The 19623-nt window shown below is 39.7% G+C and overlaps 1 protein-coding gene across 1 annotated transcript in view; it reads left to right on the top strand.

Annotated features, from left to right (window-relative positions):
• The window catches only part of LOC138642420 (dynein axonemal heavy chain 5-like), a 546381-nt gene that overhangs the window by 460752 nt on the left and 66006 nt on the right, over positions 1-19623 (top strand). The window contains exons 66-72 of the mRNA XM_069730567.1: positions 2006-2176; positions 3730-4108; positions 11912-12183; positions 12807-12971; positions 13275-13542; positions 18725-18846; positions 19090-19437. Of these exons, the coding sequence (XP_069586668.1) occupies positions 2006-2176; positions 3730-4108; positions 11912-12183; positions 12807-12971; positions 13275-13542; positions 18725-18846; positions 19090-19437 (1725 nt within the window). The remainder of the gene's footprint in view (positions 1-2005; positions 2177-3729; positions 4109-11911; positions 12184-12806; positions 12972-13274; positions 13543-18724; positions 18847-19089; positions 19438-19623) is intronic.

Consider the following 19623-nt stretch of genomic DNA (forward strand, 5'->3'; position numbering starts at 1 on the left):
TGTCACACCAATTTAGAGATGACATTTTCTTTATTGCCTCTATTTGGTTGGTTTCAAGGTTGAGGGGAAGAATATTGGATTTTGACAGGTTGATTTTGTAGTTGGATAGGTCTGAGAATTTATCTAGTTCTTTGAAGACCTCAGATGTGGAGTTATAAGGGTCAGTTAGCGTCAGTATGATGTCATCAGCAAAAAGGCTGATTTTGTGTTCTTTATGTCGGGTATGTATACCTTTAATTTGTTCATTATTTCGTATTCGTTCGGCTAGGGGTTCTAGGGCTAGGTTAAATAGTAAGGGAGACAGGGAACTGGATAGCTTTTCTGACTGTTACATATGTATTAGTGTAATTAATAATATTTGCATAAGTCTCAGTTGTTCCATTTTTGTGCCACAGGTGTAGGGTATGTGCACACAACATGTTTTTCAGGCCGATTCGGCTCAATAAGCGATAAAAATAATGAACACTTCATGAATACTTTTAGCAAAAAAACATAAAATTATATCTTTTGTATTTTAACCTTGTCATACAAAGAGGTAGAGTGGTCTGTTTAAAATATAACATTTTTCAATCCATGCCCTGGTAGGTACTTTTGCCAAACCTTTTCTGTTTTTTTCCTCCATGGCAAGTTTGAAGTTTGGCTGCTAAGTACAGGACAAAGGCTGGACAAGGGAATTGGCACTTGAAAAAGGTGCAGATTTGGAGGTGCCGTTCTTCCTGAGCATACTTGTTATTTTGATAAAATATGAATAATTGCATAAAAAGTTGTCCTTTTTTATATATAATTAAAGCACCACTCTGTTTTTTATTTAACTGCCGGAGTGGTATCATCAATGTTTGTTCCCTGCCCATAGTTAAATACTTACATGGCTAAGACCATGACTAAGGTTATCTAGTCCAAGCACGTCAGTCCTGTGCCCCCTTGGATCACCCTTGTATCTTTTTTAAAACAAGAACACAATAAACTTGAAGTTTTACAGTTCTACGCTGGAGAACATTCCTTTCTATTTCTCTCTCAAGAAACGCCCATGGCCAGGGCTACTCTATGGGTGGATTCATTTCACTACTGTAGTGCCGCCGGTGTTCTCACTGTGCAGTTATGAGGCAGTGACCCAGGAAAGTTCAAGGCAAACGTGTTTAATGTCCAAAAAACTCACAGAAAACGAAAAGCACACAGTGTCCTCCGGATCGTAGCCGCGCATCAAAACAGTCCGTATCCAAGACCAGTTGCCATGGGCGACTGCACCACTGTGTCACACTGAGGGGTGCCAGGCATTTGCTTCTCTTGGCTCTGTGGTACCTCACACAAGCCGGCTGTTGCAGAGCCACCTGCTCTGCCTCTTGCAAGCAAACACTGACAAATCCAACCCTTTGCTGCAGGGCTTTTAAAATGGAATCTGTGGCCATGGGCCACTTGTAAGACCCGACCTGGAGGGAGCGTACTGCCCCTCTACCATCCTGTAGTTCACGCCAAAAATAAAAGCCCATGCGGGTTTTCTTAAATCTGCCTTGGGCAAATAGCTTGCCCAAGACCAAACTTACTTTTGTTTTGCACTGCAATCACAGCTTCATCTGTAACTGCAATGCATTCCAGTGGTCTAAATATGCTTCTATGCACATCCCGGGGGACACATAGTGACCCTCGCATATAACACCTGTCACTGCCTCAAACTACCAAGTTCCAGATATATGGTGAGCTGACTCTTTGCCCCTCTCTATATTAGTGATATCACTCCAGCGGTGAAATAAAGAAAAAATATTGGACTGGTGCTTTATATGATATCTAAATCGTAACATTTATTAAACAAAAATGTACTATACAACTCCTTTTTCCTGACCCGGTATACTCTAAATATACTGGTATTAGTAAATGTTTCAATAAGATAGGAATGCATACTCCGCAAAGAAAAATCTGAAAATTATACATGAAAATTAACTGCTGTCCATGAAATTGCCTTATTCTGTGTTGTGCTGATAAGCCCAAATTTCCGTACACTTGTCTTTAGGAGCTAGAGGCTGAGAGGGTCAAGCTAATGGAAGAAGTGACTTCAAACAAGAGGAAGATGCAGGAGCTCGAGGACAATCTCCTATTCCGACTCACCAGCACGCAAGGTTCTCTTGTAGAAGATGAGTCTCTAATTGAGGTTCTCAGGATCACAAAAACCACAGCAGAGGAGGTACAGTGTATCATATATCTATGTTACCAAATTTATGTGCTTGGTGTAATGTGATAATACAACCTAGCAGCTTAAGAAAAATATATCTGGCTCTGGTTTAATAGTGCTAAATAATGATGCTGTGTTGCCAATGGGCCTAGAGGATAAATATACATACTGTATATCTTAGCACAATTTGGCTTTACCTTATTAGCCACATGCAATTCATTATTAATGCTTGTGAAACATTTGCCAAGACACAGTACAAAACATAAAAAATTATTGTACCCATGTCCCTGATGCGATTAGAAATGTAGTAATAATAAATGCATTACCATTAAAGTTGTTCCAAGAAAATTAAACATTTATAACAGACAGAAATATAATTCTGCCTGCTGTGGAAAGACTTACACGGCTGATATCTTCCTTTGAGAGAATAATTTGCTTTCGCTAAGCCGTGGACTCATTTTGTGGGTGTCATTTAACAGTAAATATTGCTCAACCTTTAAATGTCATCTCCTTTTTATTTTCCAGTGTGGATTGCAAAATTACAATCAAAAGGATAGTAAAACTGTCTTGTCATAAAGTTTCATTGTGTTGAAATGGGAATCAATCTTTGATCAGTCAAACCTAGGTTTTATGCTATGAAGCCTGTAGATTTGCTCTTTTTGACATCAGTTCTGACTTCCTAATCCAGTTAACCCAGTTCACTTTACATTTTTTCACGCTATTAAAGGGAATTTGTCATGTGATTTCTGCTGTCCGTCCCCACCACAAGACTGGTCTGGTGCCGCTCCAAGTGATTGACAGGTCTTTCCTTATGAAAGAGACCTGTCAATCACGCCTAAGGTTTTTGTCCTGAAGAAGGGGGTCCTGTGTCACCTTGAAACACGTTGACTGTTAAACCTGTTCAGCATAAACGTTTGAAAGAATTAAGCTGACATCCTGGATCCTTCAGCAGCGCAGGTTTGACACGCATTTTCCTACCATTGGTTGAATCACGTCTAGGAGCGCAACAAAAAGCTGGTTGGATGCTGCACCAGACTAGTCTCATCTTTGGCTATGGTCCCCAGTTGGATTTCCTAAATATATTTTCTGAGAAACTTTCTGGCTTTGATTCAAGCCTCTGTTGCTTGGACAGCTTGAATCAGCTGGCAAGTTCCCTTTAAGGTATATAACGGCTATTGTTCATTTATAATTAAATGAGTGATATTACTGCACCCATAAAACTCCCTAGGGCCCCACTGTTCCTCCATATACCCCAAACATCATACGGTGGCATACCAAGCTTGTGTTACTGCAAAGTTATACTGCCCTAGAAACTTTAAAGGCTCCTTACGGCCGCACACACAGAAAGCCTATGGTACTGCACTGCTGCTTGCAAATGAATGCTCACCGGAAATTATGGATCATTTTTAATAAACATTAGTATGCAAAGGGAATATACAACTTTTTTTTCACTGTCATAAGATACAAGATAGCCCTAGATTTGTAAACGTCTGAGAACAAAACTATGCTTTCTTGTGGTTCATGTATATGAATTATGAATGTGCTGTGGGTTTTGGTTTTTCAAGGTCAGTGAGAAGCTGACGATTGCAGCAGAAACAGAGTTGAAGATTAATACAGCTCGTGAGGAATATCGCCCTGTAGCAACACGCGGCAGCATCCTCTACTTCCTCATCGTGGAAATGAGTTTGGTGAATGTAATGTATCAGACATCACTCCGCCAGTTCCTGGGCATCTTTGACTTATCAATGGAAAGATCGGTGAAATCCCAACTGACGGCCAAGAGAATTGCAAACATCATTGAGTACCTTACTTTCGAGGTGTTTAAGTACACTGCTCGGGGCCTGTATGAAAACCACAAGTTTCTGTTCACTTTGCTCATGGCATTAAAGATAGATCTGCAAGCTAAGAAAATCTCTCATAATGAATTCCAGACGTTCATTAAAGGTACAATATGAAAACGTTCTCAGTCAGCACTTTCTCCCCAGTTTTATATTTTATTGGCCAACAGCTAATCCCAAAACAGTTAACTAAGATCCTAGAATTGTTACTAAACAACATTTTAAACTAATATTATATTAGTTCAAGTATTAATAATATATTAATTTTTAACCATAAACTGTTCACAGATTTAACTCTTTGCTTTCCTCTCTAGCAGTCTAGTCTTAATGTAGATATAACCACCTATACAATATGCCTTCATTTTCTCATACAATATACCAAATTTGATGCTTGTCCTGTTAAGGTTATTTTATGTCTATAGCAACTTAAACCACCAATTAATGGGATTTTACCGATTCAAACTAATGAAAGGCCATCAGTATCTGGCGGTGGTCCAACTCAGTATCCTAACTGATCAGCTCTTTGAAGGGCTATGGTGCTACCTACACACCATAGCCATGCATATATAGAAGGTGTGCTGTGCATTCAAACACTGTTTCTTTAACCCCTTAGCAACCGCCAATACACCTTTTTATGGCAGTCTTTAAGGGGCCTTATTCTTCAGCGCTGCTTTTTACTGGCACTAAGGAATAAAGGAATAGCGCCGCCCGGCAGCGGCAATTCCCACGAGTGTCAGTTGTACATGACAGTTGACTTCTTGCTGTATCAACCTGGTTTTGAAAGCTGATTAATCCTTTAAATACAGCTGTCAATCGTGACAGCAGTATTTAATTGGTTGCAAAGGAGTCACTGGACCCCAATGCTAACTTTCGGACCCCCACAATAAGAATTGAGGGTGCCGGTGGTTACAATGGTACCCAGAGGTCATGTGATGATGACCCCAGGGTGCGGTGGTCTGTAAGCTTGATCTCACAGGCTGTGTCAGTGAGACACTGACATTTCAAAAACCTGACCTGCACATCCAAACATAGACTGAGTGTGAACAGGTGCTGAACCCAGAGTCGCCAACTCGTATATAGTTAAGTAAAAAGGGCAGCACACTGCAGCGCCAAAACATGCAAACTTGAAAACACGAAATTTGAACTGCATCACTGCACTAGAAATATGAAAAATGAGAGCTTTTAGCGCATAAAAATGGCCATATTTATGTGTACCTCGTAGCCACTTTACGGCATCTCTCTTATACGAGGTCCTACGCTTGACCTACCTCACCGAGAATAAACGTCTCCATCTGAATGGGTACATGTGAAACCTCTTCTTGGACTCAAATTCTCTCTTTCTGTGGAGGGGTATTGGACCTACTATAATTAAAACACCTGTGGCTAGGAGGCGGGGAGTGCACGATCAGAAGGCTAAAGAATACATTTCAAAAACCTGACCTGCACATCCAAACATAGACTGAGTGTGAACAGGTGCTGAACCCAGAGTCGCCAACTCGTATATAGTTAAGTAAAAAGGGCAGCACATTGCAGCGCCAAAACATGCAAACTTGAAAACACGAAATTTGAACTGCATCACTGCACTAGAAATATGAAAAATGAGAGCTTTTAGCGCATAAAAATGGCCATATTTATGTGTACCTCGTAGCCACTTTACGGCATCTCTCTTATACGAGGTCCTACGCTTGACCTACCTCACCGAGAATAAACGTCTCCATCTGAATGGGTACATGTGAAACCTCTTCTTGGACTCAAATTCTTTCTGTGGAGGGGTATTGGACCTACTATAATTAAAACACCTGTGGCTAGGAGGCGGGGAGTGCACAATCAGAAGGCTAAAGAATACATTTCAAAAACCTGACCTGCACATCCAAACATAGACTGAGTGTGAACAGGTGCTGAACCCAGAGTCGCCAACTCGTATATAGTTAAGTAAAAAGGGCAGCACACTGCAGCGCCAAAACATGCAAACTTGAAAACACGACATTTGAACTGCATCACTGCACTAGAAATATGAAAAATGAGAGCTTTTAGCGCATAAAAATGGCCATATTTATGTGTACCTCGTAGCCACTTTACGGCATCTCTCTTATACGAGGTCCTACGCTTGACCTACCTCACCGAGAATAAACGTCTCCATCTGAATGGGTACATGTGAAACCTCTTCTTGGACTCAAATTCTTTCTGTGGAGGGGTATTGGACCTACTATAATTAAAACACCTGTGGCTAAAAGGCGGGGAGTGCACGATCAGAAGGCTAAAGAATACATTTCAAAAACCTGACCTGCACATCCAAACATAGACTGAGTGTGAACAGGTGCTGAACCCAGAGTCGCCAACTCGTATATAGTTAAGTAAAAAGGGCAGCACATTGCAGCGCCAAAACATGCAAACTTGAAAACACGAAATTTGAACTGCATCACTGCACTAGAAATATGAAAAATGAGAGCTTTTAGCGCATAAAAATGGCCATATTTATGTGTACCTCGTAGCCACTTTACGGCATCTCTCTTATACCAGGTCCTACGCTTGACCTACCTCACCGAGAATAAACGTCTCCATCTGAATGGGTACATGTGAAACCTCTTCTTGGACTCAAATTCTCTCTTTCTGTGGAGGGGTATTGGACCTACTATAATTAAAACACCTGTGGCTAGGAGGCGGGGAGTGCACGATCAGAAGGCTAAAGAATACATTTCAAAAACCTGACCTGCACATCCAAACATAGACTGAGTGTGAACAGGTGCTGAACCCAGAGTCGCCAACTCGTATATAGTTAAGTAAAAAGGGCAGCACACTGCAGCGCCAAAACATGCAAACTTGAAAACACGAAATTTGAACTGCATCACTGCACTAGAAATATGAAAAATGAGAGCTTTTAGCGCATAAAAATGGCCATATTTATGTGTACCTCGTAGCCACTTTACGGCATCTCTCTTATACGAGGTCCTACGCTTGACCTACCTCACCGAGAATAAACGTCTCCATCTGAATGGGTACATGTGAAACCTCTTCTTGGACTCAAATTCTCTCTTTCTGTGGAGGGGTATTGGACCTACTATAATTAAAACACCTGTGGCTAGGAGGCGGGGAGTGCACGATCAGAAGGCTAAAGAATACATTTCAAAAACCTGACCTGCACATCCAAACATAGACTGAGTGTGAACAGGTGCTGAACCCAGAGTTGCCAACTCGTATATAGTTAAGTAAAAAGGGCAGCACACTGCAGCGCCAAAACATGCAAACTTGAAAACACGAAATTTGAACTGCATCACTGCACTAGAAATATGAAAAATGAGAGCTTTTAGCGCATAAAAATGGCCATATTTATGTGTACCTCGTAGCCACTTTACGGCATCTCTCTTATACGACGTCTCCATCTGAATGGGTACATGTGAAACCTCTTTTTGGACTCAAATTCTCTCTTTCTGTGGAGGGGTATTGGACCTACTATAATTAAAACACCTGTGGCTAGGAGGCGGGGAGTGCACGATCAGAAGGCTAAAGAATACATTTCAAAAACCTGACCTGCACATCCAAACATAGACTGAGTGTGAACAGGTGCTGAACCCAGAGTCGCCAACTCGTATATAGTTAAGTAAAAAGGGCAGCACACTGCAGCGCCAAAACATGCAAACTTGAAAACACGAAATTTGAACTGCATCACTGCACTAGAAATATGAAAAATTTCTGATCGTGCACTCCCCGCCTCCTAGCCACAGGTGTTTTAATTATAGTAGGTCCAATACCCCTCCACAGAAAGAGAGAATTTGAGTCCAAGAAGAGGTTTCACATGTACCCATTCAGATGGAGACGTTTATTCTCGGTGAGGTAGGTCAAGCGTAGGACCTCGTATAAGAGAGATGCCGTAAAGTGGCTACGAGGTACACATAAATATGGCCATTTTTATGCGCTAAAAGCTCTCATTTTTCATATTTCTAGTGCAGTGATGCAGTTCAAATTTCGTGTTTTCAAGTTTGCATGTTTTGGCGCTGCAGTGTGCTGCCCTTTTTACTTAAGTGAGACACTGACAGTCTCATGCACTGCAGTATATGAGTACTGCAGTGCATGAGACCAGCAATCAAAATCAAAATTATACAAATCCCACGATGGTACTAAGTGAAAAAGTAAAAAAGTAAAATAAAATTAATAAACTAAAAAAGTTAAAAAAAACACAAAAAAAGAGCACGCAAATCACGAAAAGCCGTTTCGCCACACAAAACGCAGCATTTGTGATAAAAGAAAAATAAACAAAACATAGTGCACAGAATTTGTATCACTACGTCCTAAACAACCCACTCTATAAAACTGACACTTTATTCCGTATGGTTAACACTGTTAAAAAAAATTAAAAAAATGGCAAAAATGTTGCTTTTTCATCATACGGACTCACAAAAAAGTGAATAAAAAGTGATAAAAAGGTCATATGTAAGCAAAAAATGGCAAAAATTAAAATGTCAGCCATCCCACAAAAAAGCAAGATCTAATATGGCTCATTCAGCAAGAAAATAAAAAAATTACAGCTCTCAGAATATGACGATGCAAAAACAAATTCATTTTTTGTAAAATATTGTTTTTATTGTGTAAAAATAGAAAAGCATAAAAAAGTATAAATCTGGTATCGCTGTAATCATACCAAACTGATGAACCAATCTGTTTTATCACTTTAACCGCACGGTGAAGGGCTCAAAAAATAAAAAATAAAAACGGAATTGCTGGTTTTTGTTCATTCTGTGTATGAAAAACCTAAATAAAGAACAAACAAAAATTACTATCTGCCCCAAAATGGTACAAAAAAAATTGCAACTCGTCCCACAAAAAATAAGCCCTCATACAGCTTTGTTCGCCAAAAAATAAAAAAGCTACAGCTCTCAGAATGTGGCGACAAAAAAAACTACTTTTTATAAAAAAGCATTTTTACTGTATGATACCACACCGCCAACTCAGACTAAATGTACACAAGACAGAGTGTTGAAGAGATCCAAAATATTAAAATTATCTTTATTATGTTCTACAGGGGACGCTGATGTGACTAATAGAGAAATGCTATACACTATCCAAAAATGAAGGATATAGAAATATAGATTGGGTACTGAAATAATTAAAATACTGTGACCCCCCCACCAAAGACCTATATAATGAACCTAGGATATCATATATCTAGAGCAAAGCACCAATGGAGCAAATCAGAGAGGGACATTAACAGTATATGGCACTTGATGAGTAAAATATACAGCTATCTAATATCAAAATGAAAGTCCTATAATTCACATATGACATTCAAGTGAAAGAAAAACAAAGGCAATAACATGTGCTTCAGAAAGGTATAGGACCAACAGATGAAAGATTATATATCAGCATAAGGGAAGATGAGTGCAAAAGTAGGTACCAGAATCAACCATATATCCATTTGACCCTCTTAGCAATACTCATATTGGAACCCCTCTATACAGTAAACAATAACTGTGTATGTGGATACTGATGAATACCCAGGGATCAAGGATGACCAGCTCAGTGCCCACTCAACCCAACGTCTTCAGAGTGCGTGTCAGGGTGAGGGTGATCATTTTTTAAGTGATGCGCCATCCAATCCGCGTTGTAGGGGGCCAAAGCTACTCATGACATCTGCGGCGCCTGTCGTGACCTCCCTCCTCCTATAAACAGGATCTTTCTGGAAACGCTCCTTAGCACGCAAGCGTGGAACGCAAGCAGTTGGTGTGTGAGCATCACTGAAGTACCAGAGGTTAGAGAGGCAGCTTATATGCACTGTCCAGGTAACAGAAGTCCATATTGGGATCGAAGGAAGACAAATGACCCTCATGTTAACATGGAAATATGGGACAGAGGAGCTACTTAGTCATGGAAAGAAACTAAGTGTAATGTTGTGATAGAAGTAATATCCTAGAGTTTCAGCATAATATAACTTTTCATTATTACCATGAAAGGTTAGTAGCCAAAATATAGATCATAGGCAACCAAGACGACATGTATAAAGTGCTAGAGCTCAAATTAATCAGTGCTCATATAAAAAAATCAGTTTGATATCACCAATTTAGTTTCTTTCTCTGCCACAGGTTCACAGAATAGGAGCAGAAGATGAGCACTAGTGATGAGAGGGGGGGTGGAGGAAGAAATTGCTCTTATCCACTAAAGCTCCTTGTCATGCCCCTACATTGCTCCTGCCCTCATAAGGGTAGCCCCAAGTGTAGACCTGCTCACAGTTTACCCATAAGGATTGTGTAGCCTCCCCTCCGTTTGAGGGGTTCATCAGGGGGGATTAAGCATAATATATAGGAAAATATCAATAGTTTGGACTCTTGCAGTGGCAAGTAGTGCCAAATCAAGTCTGACTGGTTGGTCACAAGCATTACGCTGCAGATCCCCCCCAACTCATTGAGTAATTGGAAAAAAGAAGCCACCAGTAGCTCCTTGAGATTAATGCAACTTGAAACATCTGAAACTGACACTAGACAAAAAAAAATTCTAGAGGGCGACAAAGAGATAGAAATAGGGGCTTTATCAGAGGGGAAATATTTATCCCACCTTCACCTAGGTCAGATTTTTTAGATCAAGCATACCCCTTACAAAACCGCAACCCCTACAACAAGGATTAGAGTTAAAAGTCATAAATCTATCTGAGACCCATCACTAACATAGAAATGTCAGTCTAAAGCAAAGGTCTTTCCTTTATACCTACTACGGACTTATCAGTCTTTGATAGTATCATGGATATTAACCTCTTTGTCAGAAATCTGAGATGGCACAAGTTCTTCATACAAAAGGACAGGAAGACTTGTGCCGATCTCAACATCCCACTTGATCTTCTCTCAGATGTCCAATTCTTGGCTAACCTGGACGAGGTAACATCAACATCCCAGGGACAAGGTCCCTTTACTTCCTTCTGAAGTCCTAGCTCTATGATGCCACCACCAGGGGGAGATCTGTCAGCAGTTGATATCTTTCTAAACTTGGTTACAGATGAAATAAAAGAACTAAAAAATACACAAGAACCACATAATCTGTGAAAAGAACAATTGAAAGCTCCTCAGGCACTCAGCTAATGGAGCCCACAATCTATACAATCAAAATTTGCGTTCTAAAAGCCAAGTAGTTCTCCTTCCCATCCAATATCTGCCGTGTGCTCAAACAGTAGTGTGCAACCGCATAGTGGGTACTGCCACATTTGGGAGAAATTGCATAATTGTGGGGTCCAATTTATCCCATTACCCCTTGTGTAAATCATAAATTTGGTGCTAAAACAGTATTTTTGTGGGAAAATATAAATTTTCCATTCTCACAGCTAAATGTTATAAAGTTTTTGAGTCACTTGTAGGTTAAAAATGTTCAGTACACCACTAGATGAATTCCTTAGGCAGTGAAATTTGCAATATGGGGTCACCTGGGGGGTTTCTACTGTTTTGGCACCTCAAGGGCTCAACTAATAGAGCCCCCAATCTATTCAAACAAAACCTGCCTTCTAATAGCCAAGTAGTGCTCCTACCTATCCGATCCCCACCAAACAGTAGTGTACAACCCCACATGGGGTACTGCAACATTCAGGAGAAATTGCATAACAAATTGTGGGGTTCAATTTCTCCCATTTCCCCTCATATAAGTTATAAATGTGGTGCTAAAACAGTATTTTAGTGGAATTTTATTTTTCTTCTCACATCTACAGTAAATGTTATTAAGGTTTGTGAATCACTTATAGGTTAAAAATGCTCAGTACTACCCTAGATGAATTCTGTGAGGAGTCTACTTTAGAAAATGATTGGATATCGATGGCCTACTCAAACTTACATAACCCCTGGGTGAATAAGCTTGCACAAATAAACAAAACGATATTTACCAGATGACAATGTGCTATTATAACTTAAATCTAAGAAATTTTCTTCTCCACCCCTTCCAGGTGGTGCGACATTAGATCTGAATTCTGTGGAGCCAAAACCAAAAAAATGGATACTTGATATGACCTGGCTCAATCTAGTCCAGTTATCCAATCTACCACCTTTCAACAATCTCCTTGGACAGGTGGCGAGGAATGAGAAATCATGGAAGATCTGGTTTGATGAGGAAGCACCAGAAGAGGCATCATTACCTGATGGATATGATGGCCTACTGGATACTTTTAGAAAACTACTCCTTATTCGAAGCTGGTGTCCTGATCGTACTATTGCACAGGTACAGTTGCGTCTACATTTGAGATCTGCATTAGGCTTTTCATGGAATAATGGCGCAGTTATTGGAGCCAATAACATAAAAAATAATGAACATGTACAATTAACTGGTCATGTGGCAAAATTGTATGTGAAGCGCTTATACGAGGATTTTTTAATATTGAAGCATTAATAGGTCACTGTAAATAATACCAATACAGCTGTTATATTTTCAAATGACAAGGCTGACATCTTGAGGGGAACCTGTTGCACAATTCAGGCTGTCCAAACCACAGCCAACATGAATCAAAGCCCGGCTGCACAATTGTAGTCATGTTTATATTTCTCTGAAATTCTCCGATATTCATGCCATCTATGGTTTGGAATCGTGACAGTTTTCCTGTAAGTGACATTCTTTAGTCAAAATTAGACACTGACATTGTTTTTGATGTCCATGCTTCATTTTTTCATCTCATTGGAAGCTTCAGCTATCTTCAAGATTTTCCTACCATTTATGATGTAGGATAAAGTTATCAAACCTCAGCCTTGATTTTTTTTCTAATTGTATTATAATCAGTGGGCTACACATTTTGCGTTATAAACATGATGCACTACAATATTGTATTGTTATTTTCTGCTTATTTGTAGGCTAGACATTACATAGCAGAATCTCTTGGAGTAAAATATGCTGAAGGATTTATTCTTGATATGGAGTCTATGTGGGCTGAAAGTGATTGCAGAACCCCTATGATCTGCTTCCTATCCATGGGCTCAGATCCCACAGAAAATATTGAGCGCCTGGCCAAATCTAAGGTACTGTATAAATTACCATAAGGTCCTGTATGTGTACTTTTCATTGGTGGTCAGTATGCAGAGATATTTTTTTATAGTTTTTTGGATAATACCTAACAAAATTACTTTATTACGGGTGTTAATCCTATCTACAGTATACACATCTTGCAGTCATAAACATGCAGATTTTATTCTGTACTCAGACTAGTGTGGAAAAACCAAGCTGTTGTATTCATAAAATGTCTATGAACGATAGGCTTTTGGCATATTCTAGAATGAGTGAAAGAACTTGTTTCATGCTAATGTTCTTTATTCGTTTCACAGAATGCACCTTGTCGTGCAATTTCTATGGGCCAGGGGCAAGAGGTTCATGCTAGACGTCTTCTCAGTCAATCCATGCAAGATGGTGGGTGGTTACTCCTTCAAAACTGTCATTTAGGATTGGACTTCATGGACGAGTTACTGGATACAATTACCATCACAGAAACTGTGCATGATGGTTTCAGAACTTGGATCACCACAGAAGTCCACCCCAAGTTCCCTATAAATTTGCTACAGTCATCAATAAAATTTACTAATGAGCCACCGCAAGGTATGTTCCTTATCTTTGTTTGAGAGTATATTTTTAAACAATGGAGTCAGACTGGTATAGTATGTAAGTCTGAATGAAGCGTATAAGGAGCTGTCCCACAGACACATGATAGATGATAAATTTATGATGGGTGTCCCAATGTTGAGATGGTGAATTTTGATAATAGGGTCCCAAGTCTCCCATTGTAATTAAGTGACTGTTGCACAAGTGCAATGTCGCTCCATTATAATCTATGAAATGATGCAATTATGCCCTATCTTGTGAGTAAGTGAAAAATGTTGCACGTGGGCCAATCTATTCAATTCCAACCTTTCATTCATTTGTGTGCTACAATTCTTACTATAATGCTGTTCCTTGCCATTTTTAAAGTTGAACTAGATTTTACTTTTTGGCATGTTATTATTAGTGATGAGCGAGTATACTCGTAGCTCGAGTTTTGACCTCCGAGTATTTCTGACTGCTCGGAGATTTAGTTTTCATCCCAGCAGCTGAATGATTTACAGCTATTAGCCTGCTTGATTACTTGTGGGGATTCCCTAGCAACCAGGCAACCCCCACATGTACTTAGGCTGGCTACAAATCATTCAGCTGCTGCGATGAAAACTAAATCTCCGAGCAATCATAAATACTCGGAGGTCACCCGAGCAACGAGTACACTTGCTCATCACTAGTTATTATCAGTCAAGTCTTTCAGTTTTTCATTGATCTTGCAAGTGTGCTCATCTGGTAAAGAATGCCTCTTGTTAAATTTTTAAGATCCTTCATGAAAATAGAAGCATATTCGTTATATTGTACCATTTTCTATGTTTGTGTCTAAAACCATTATCTTAGTATTTTGAAAATGTCTTCTTTACTGAGAGTGCATATAATAATCAGTTCAGTTCTCTAAACATCAGATTAATGCATTTTTCACATATCTCTAATATGTATTATGGATTACATGTAATTAATGTTAAATGTAAAAGATGACTAATATTATACAAGTAGCTAAAAAATTGTGAAGAATTGTGGCTGCAGAGAGAAATATTTTTTTATTATTTCTCCCATTTGTTTTAGAGATATTTGCAATGAAAGTATTTGCACATAATGAGTTAACTTTTTTAAGTCCAAGTGGGTGTTCGTTTTCACTAAGGGTGTGTACTTCTTCTCCCTGTATGATGCTAACGAATCATAAGCATTCAGCAACTCTCAAAGGAAAAAAGAACACGACCCAACAATAGCTTACAGCTGGTTTCTCAGTGTGTGAGATGTAAAGATACAGCCTTGATCTACCGATCTAACCTCCTGCATGATTAGAAATCACAGATAGTGTCCCTCTGTAGGGAGGGACAGCACAGCTGAGTTTAGCTGTGTCACATTATATACCCTGTTATCAGCTCTCCTAGCTCTGTCAGCTCTGCTGTACTGCCCCTCCACCCACTCTACTTTTCTGTAGATGTGTAATAATCACACTAATCTCTGGTGTGCTCACGTTGTAATGGCTCTGCAGTGAGATTAGAGCAGGGTATCATTATATCTCAAACAGGAGTAGTCCAAAACAGGCAGGTTACTACTGTGTGAGATATAATGACAGTCCTGACCTCACTGCAGAGCCTTTGCAAGTTGCTTGTGCACAGCAGACAAGTGTGATTACTGATACACTCAGTAATCAGGAGAGCTGATAGAAGGGTTTGTAATATGACACACCTAAGCTCATATGCACTGTCTAATGCTGGAGTTTAGACCAGGAGATCAGAGCTGTATCATTACATTTCATACACTGAAAAATCTGTTCTAATCTATGGTGGGCGTGTGTACATTCACCATGAAGGAAATTTTTTTTGCAGCATCTTTTCTTGCTTAGCTTTGCATTGTACCATTCCTTTTCAATTAATACCTGTTTTCTATATCACTTGTTGATGGGCATGACAATGCATATCCCAACACTGTCCAGTGCACACTTCTTTGACAAAGTACATGGTCACACCCTTTTTTAGTTTATTCTTATATTTCCAGGAGAAGTGCCAGAGTAATAGTACAAAGCTGAGTGAAATAAAAAAAACACGAGTTTTGAGATAAAGTGCTCAAGTATGGTTATTTATACAAGTATTACTAAAACATCAGGAAAGTTGACAGGTCTAGTGAAAGTGATTGTCTGGCACTTTTACATTGATGACCTATCCTTAGCATAGGTTAATATCTGATTGGTGGGGTGCTACACCCTGCACCCTTGCCAATAAGCTGTTTCCAGTGCCAGTAGCGTCCATAAATGCTCAGTTATTCAAATCAAAAGGAGGTGAATGTGCAGTACCATGAGCACTATACCATTGACAAAGTTGTGCTGTGCTGCTACCTAACTGAGCACTCCAGATGCCGCCGGAACTGGGAGCAGCTGATAAGCGGGTGCATGTAAATGTCCAGGGCAGCTATTTTAAGTACCATGTGAGAGTGTTTAAACAGTGGTTAGGCTGACATAATAATGTTTTATTTCTTAAAGGAGTTTTTCATCTTGACTTTTTTTGCTGTCATAAATGTAATTCATTACATATAGATAGATCCTCCATCATTTAGGTCTATTTTACTCCATTTTCCTTACTAGCCAAGTGATCATGGTTTACACCCCTGGTTCATTGGTAGTGTTACCAGCCAACTGTTCTCTACGCCTCTGTGCTTGACTCGCTCCCGGAGGCTGGCTATTTATAGAATCATGTGACTTAGCTATAACCACCCTCTTTGTCTATTCCTGTCTCTGTCCTTCTGTGAATCGGCTCTTATTTTTGTAGGTTTTGCTAATATTACCAGACAGGACTCACTCAATATGCCAAAATATGGGTACCCCAGAAATGACCACACAGCACTCCATTCATAGAATACCCATTCCTATCGTGCTACGCACCACTGGTCTTCTCCGTGTCATATGTGGCCAGACACTATCATGTATGTGAGTAGATAGTTGAGGGCTTCACAGAAGGGCATTGCGGGCCACACATGGACGCTCGGCCACAGGTTGTGCACCCCTGATTTTTCTAGATAAAGCTAAACAATAGTAAGATTATTTGGCACTGAAAGAGCAGCATATGTATTTTTTAACAAATATATAACGTGGCATTTTTTGTGCAAACACATAGAACTTAAATAAGTTTAAATGAGAATAGAATGAGAACCGGCTTTCATGCCGCCCTTTTCACTGCTGCCCACTGTGTCACATTCAAAAGGCCACACAATGGCTTTTGAGTTCTCGAATAACTTGAGAAAATGTTGCAGCAGGAATTATAAGACTCGACCACGGGAGGTTCCTGCAACATTAGCAGTCCTGCAGAAACCAGCGGTTACAATGGCCCTTGAGGAGCAATTATTATTGAATAAAGAATTGATGATTTTAGATGCTTAATTGAATGCAGTACAGTGTGACCAGTGGCGTGCCCATTCAGGGGCTCGTCAACACGGTTTCCATGTGAGGAAAATAGTCTGGAGTGGTACGCCAATGGGGAGCTAATTTCTGATAAATGTACAGTATTTTTTCTGCTATGAATTAATGACTACAAAACTAGGTCTCAGGTACAGAAAGTTGTGTGCGTAGAGGTACTTCACATTAATTGGACTATTTGCTGTACTTTTACATTATCTACAATACAACTGACTTTTTGTACTTCAACTAATCAATTTGCTTCATATATAAAATGTTATAATTAATTTTATTTGCTAATCAGATATTTCTACCATTTCCTTATATACAATTGACTAGTTACTAGTGTCCACTGATCCATAATCCATGGTGGCTACTCACTAATCTTGCATTCTTCTATCCTACATGCGGATATGCGAATTCTTCCCTGATTTTTATAATATGTAAGGTGCACACAAACAGAGTAATCTATTTCAAGTGTTTCTTTCTGTTAATGTTGATGATTATGGCTTACAGTCAATGAAAACCAAAAAGTCATTATCGCAGTAAATTAGAATAATTAACAAAAAAAACACCTTTAAAGGCTTTCTAAGAGTTTAAAAAAGTCTTCAGACTCTACCGTACATTGTTTCCCAATGGGTATATATAAAATGCAGCATAGACACACCGGAATGTCATTTCTATGCCCCAAATAGTATATTGGACAACCAGTGGCCAAATAAAAAGTGGGCATGCCTTTCATTGTGTTTTTAAGTTTAATTAGTCAATTTTATAATACTCTTGTCTTGCCATTGTCAGGTTGAGAATGCAGATGATAAAAGCCATTTCCTGCAAGCTATCCTATACAGAAAAGATATGGTGCTGTTGCTAACTTTACCTATTGTGCTACTCTCCAAAATTCAGAGCAGACCCTTCAATGACACATACATCTCATATGTCATACTTTTCAGAACTGGGGTGCCCCATTTGTCCATTAAGATGCATTTTGCTGAAAATAAACTGTCACGCCGTAAGCGGCGTTAAAAGAGCAGGAGGGCGCACTGGGACCTGCACCTGTCCCTATCACTTTAATGGGGCCCTGGCTTTCCCTTATCTCGGGAGTACCTATGATGGTTAGGAGGCCCAGGCCGCCAGCGTATCCCTGTCTCCTGTGCAGGCCCTACAAATGACCCCCTCTCCCCCTCAGGGAGGAGGACTGCACCAGTGTATAAACACAACAATAAACAGGGTATACAGACAAGGTAACTAAAAGTCTCAAACTCACCAAATGCCCACACAACCACAGAGGGTACGCATAGAAGGGAAGAGAAGGAGAAAATTAGGAAGGAAAACAGGTTTAACAAGCAACCAAAACAGCAGACACCAATCTCTGTAATAAATCTCAAAGCTCCAAATATCACTCTCCTTCAACCTCCAAGCCAGGCAGCAGAACTGATCACTGACACTAGCTGTAGTCAAGGCTGGGTCTGTATAGAGGAGGAGATTACAAAAATCCACTTCAGCTGAGAGACCCAGCTCACAGCAACTTAGCAAATAAGGTTAACTCCTGCACTGCTGGCACAAAGCAGCCAGGTCAAAATACAGGAGAAGAGCTTCTGTTCACTGTGTGTGAATAAGGCCCAGAGCGCTACGGTTCTCTGGAACCTCTCTGTCACAGTAGCCCCGTGATATAAACTGTTTCCAAGTGCCGATCACAAAGCATTACCAATTGCTGTTATTGGAAAGCTGCCCTTCATGCTCATAGTGCTGGTAATAGAGGCTACACACACTATGATTATGTTTTATTTATATCAATAGGAGTGAAAGCCGGATTGAAGAGGACGTATTCTGGAGTTTCTCAGGAGCTTCTGGATGTAACCAATGTTCCACAGTGGAAACCATTGCTCTACGCAGTTGCTTTTCTACATACAACAGTGCAGGTAAAAACTATAAAATGAGCTAAAATATACTAAATAATTTATTTTTACAATATAGTTGTATACTATGTATTCATTAAGCCTGTATTAATTACAAATGTCCCCAATTTTTTTGGAAAAATAATACTAAAGTCCTTTAAATAGTGATTATGGACTGTTTTACAGTACCAAACAAATTATTTTTTGGCTATAACATTTTTAGATTTCATGTTCACATTTCAAATCTCTTGCTTTATTCTCCTTTAGGAGAGAAGAAAGTTTGGACCTCTAGGTTGGAATATCCCCTACGAATTTAACCAAGCCGACTTTGCTGCCAGTGTGCAGTTTGTCCAAAATCATTTGGATGATGTCGGCACCAAACGTCCAGTGAACTGGAACTGTCTGCGCTACATGCTGGGAGAAGTGCAGTACGGTGGCCGTGTAACCGATGATCTCGATAAGACATTGCTGAACACATTTGCTAGAGTCTGGTTTGGAGAGCACATGTTTTCTGACAAATTTTGCTTCTATAAAGGCTATGGCATCCCTAAGGGTAAAACAGTAGATGAGTATCTCCAGCACATAGAGCAGCTGCCAATGGTGGACACACCACAGGTAAAACAGCCTCATACTTGTATAAGTCATATACCCTCGAATTACCATAGGCCCACCATCTCTGGAGGCCTTTGGCAATAGGTCAGGAATTATATCTTCTAGACATACAAAATTTGATAAATTAGATTTACTATATCCCAAGATCATGTTTGATCATTTAAGGTATCCATTGTACCTTTCTTCTGT

This window comes from Ranitomeya imitator, chromosome 6, assembly GCF_032444005.1.
Source record: "Ranitomeya imitator isolate aRanImi1 chromosome 6, aRanImi1.pri, whole genome shotgun sequence".
NCBI lineage: Eukaryota > Metazoa > Chordata > Amphibia > Anura > Dendrobatidae > Ranitomeya > Ranitomeya imitator.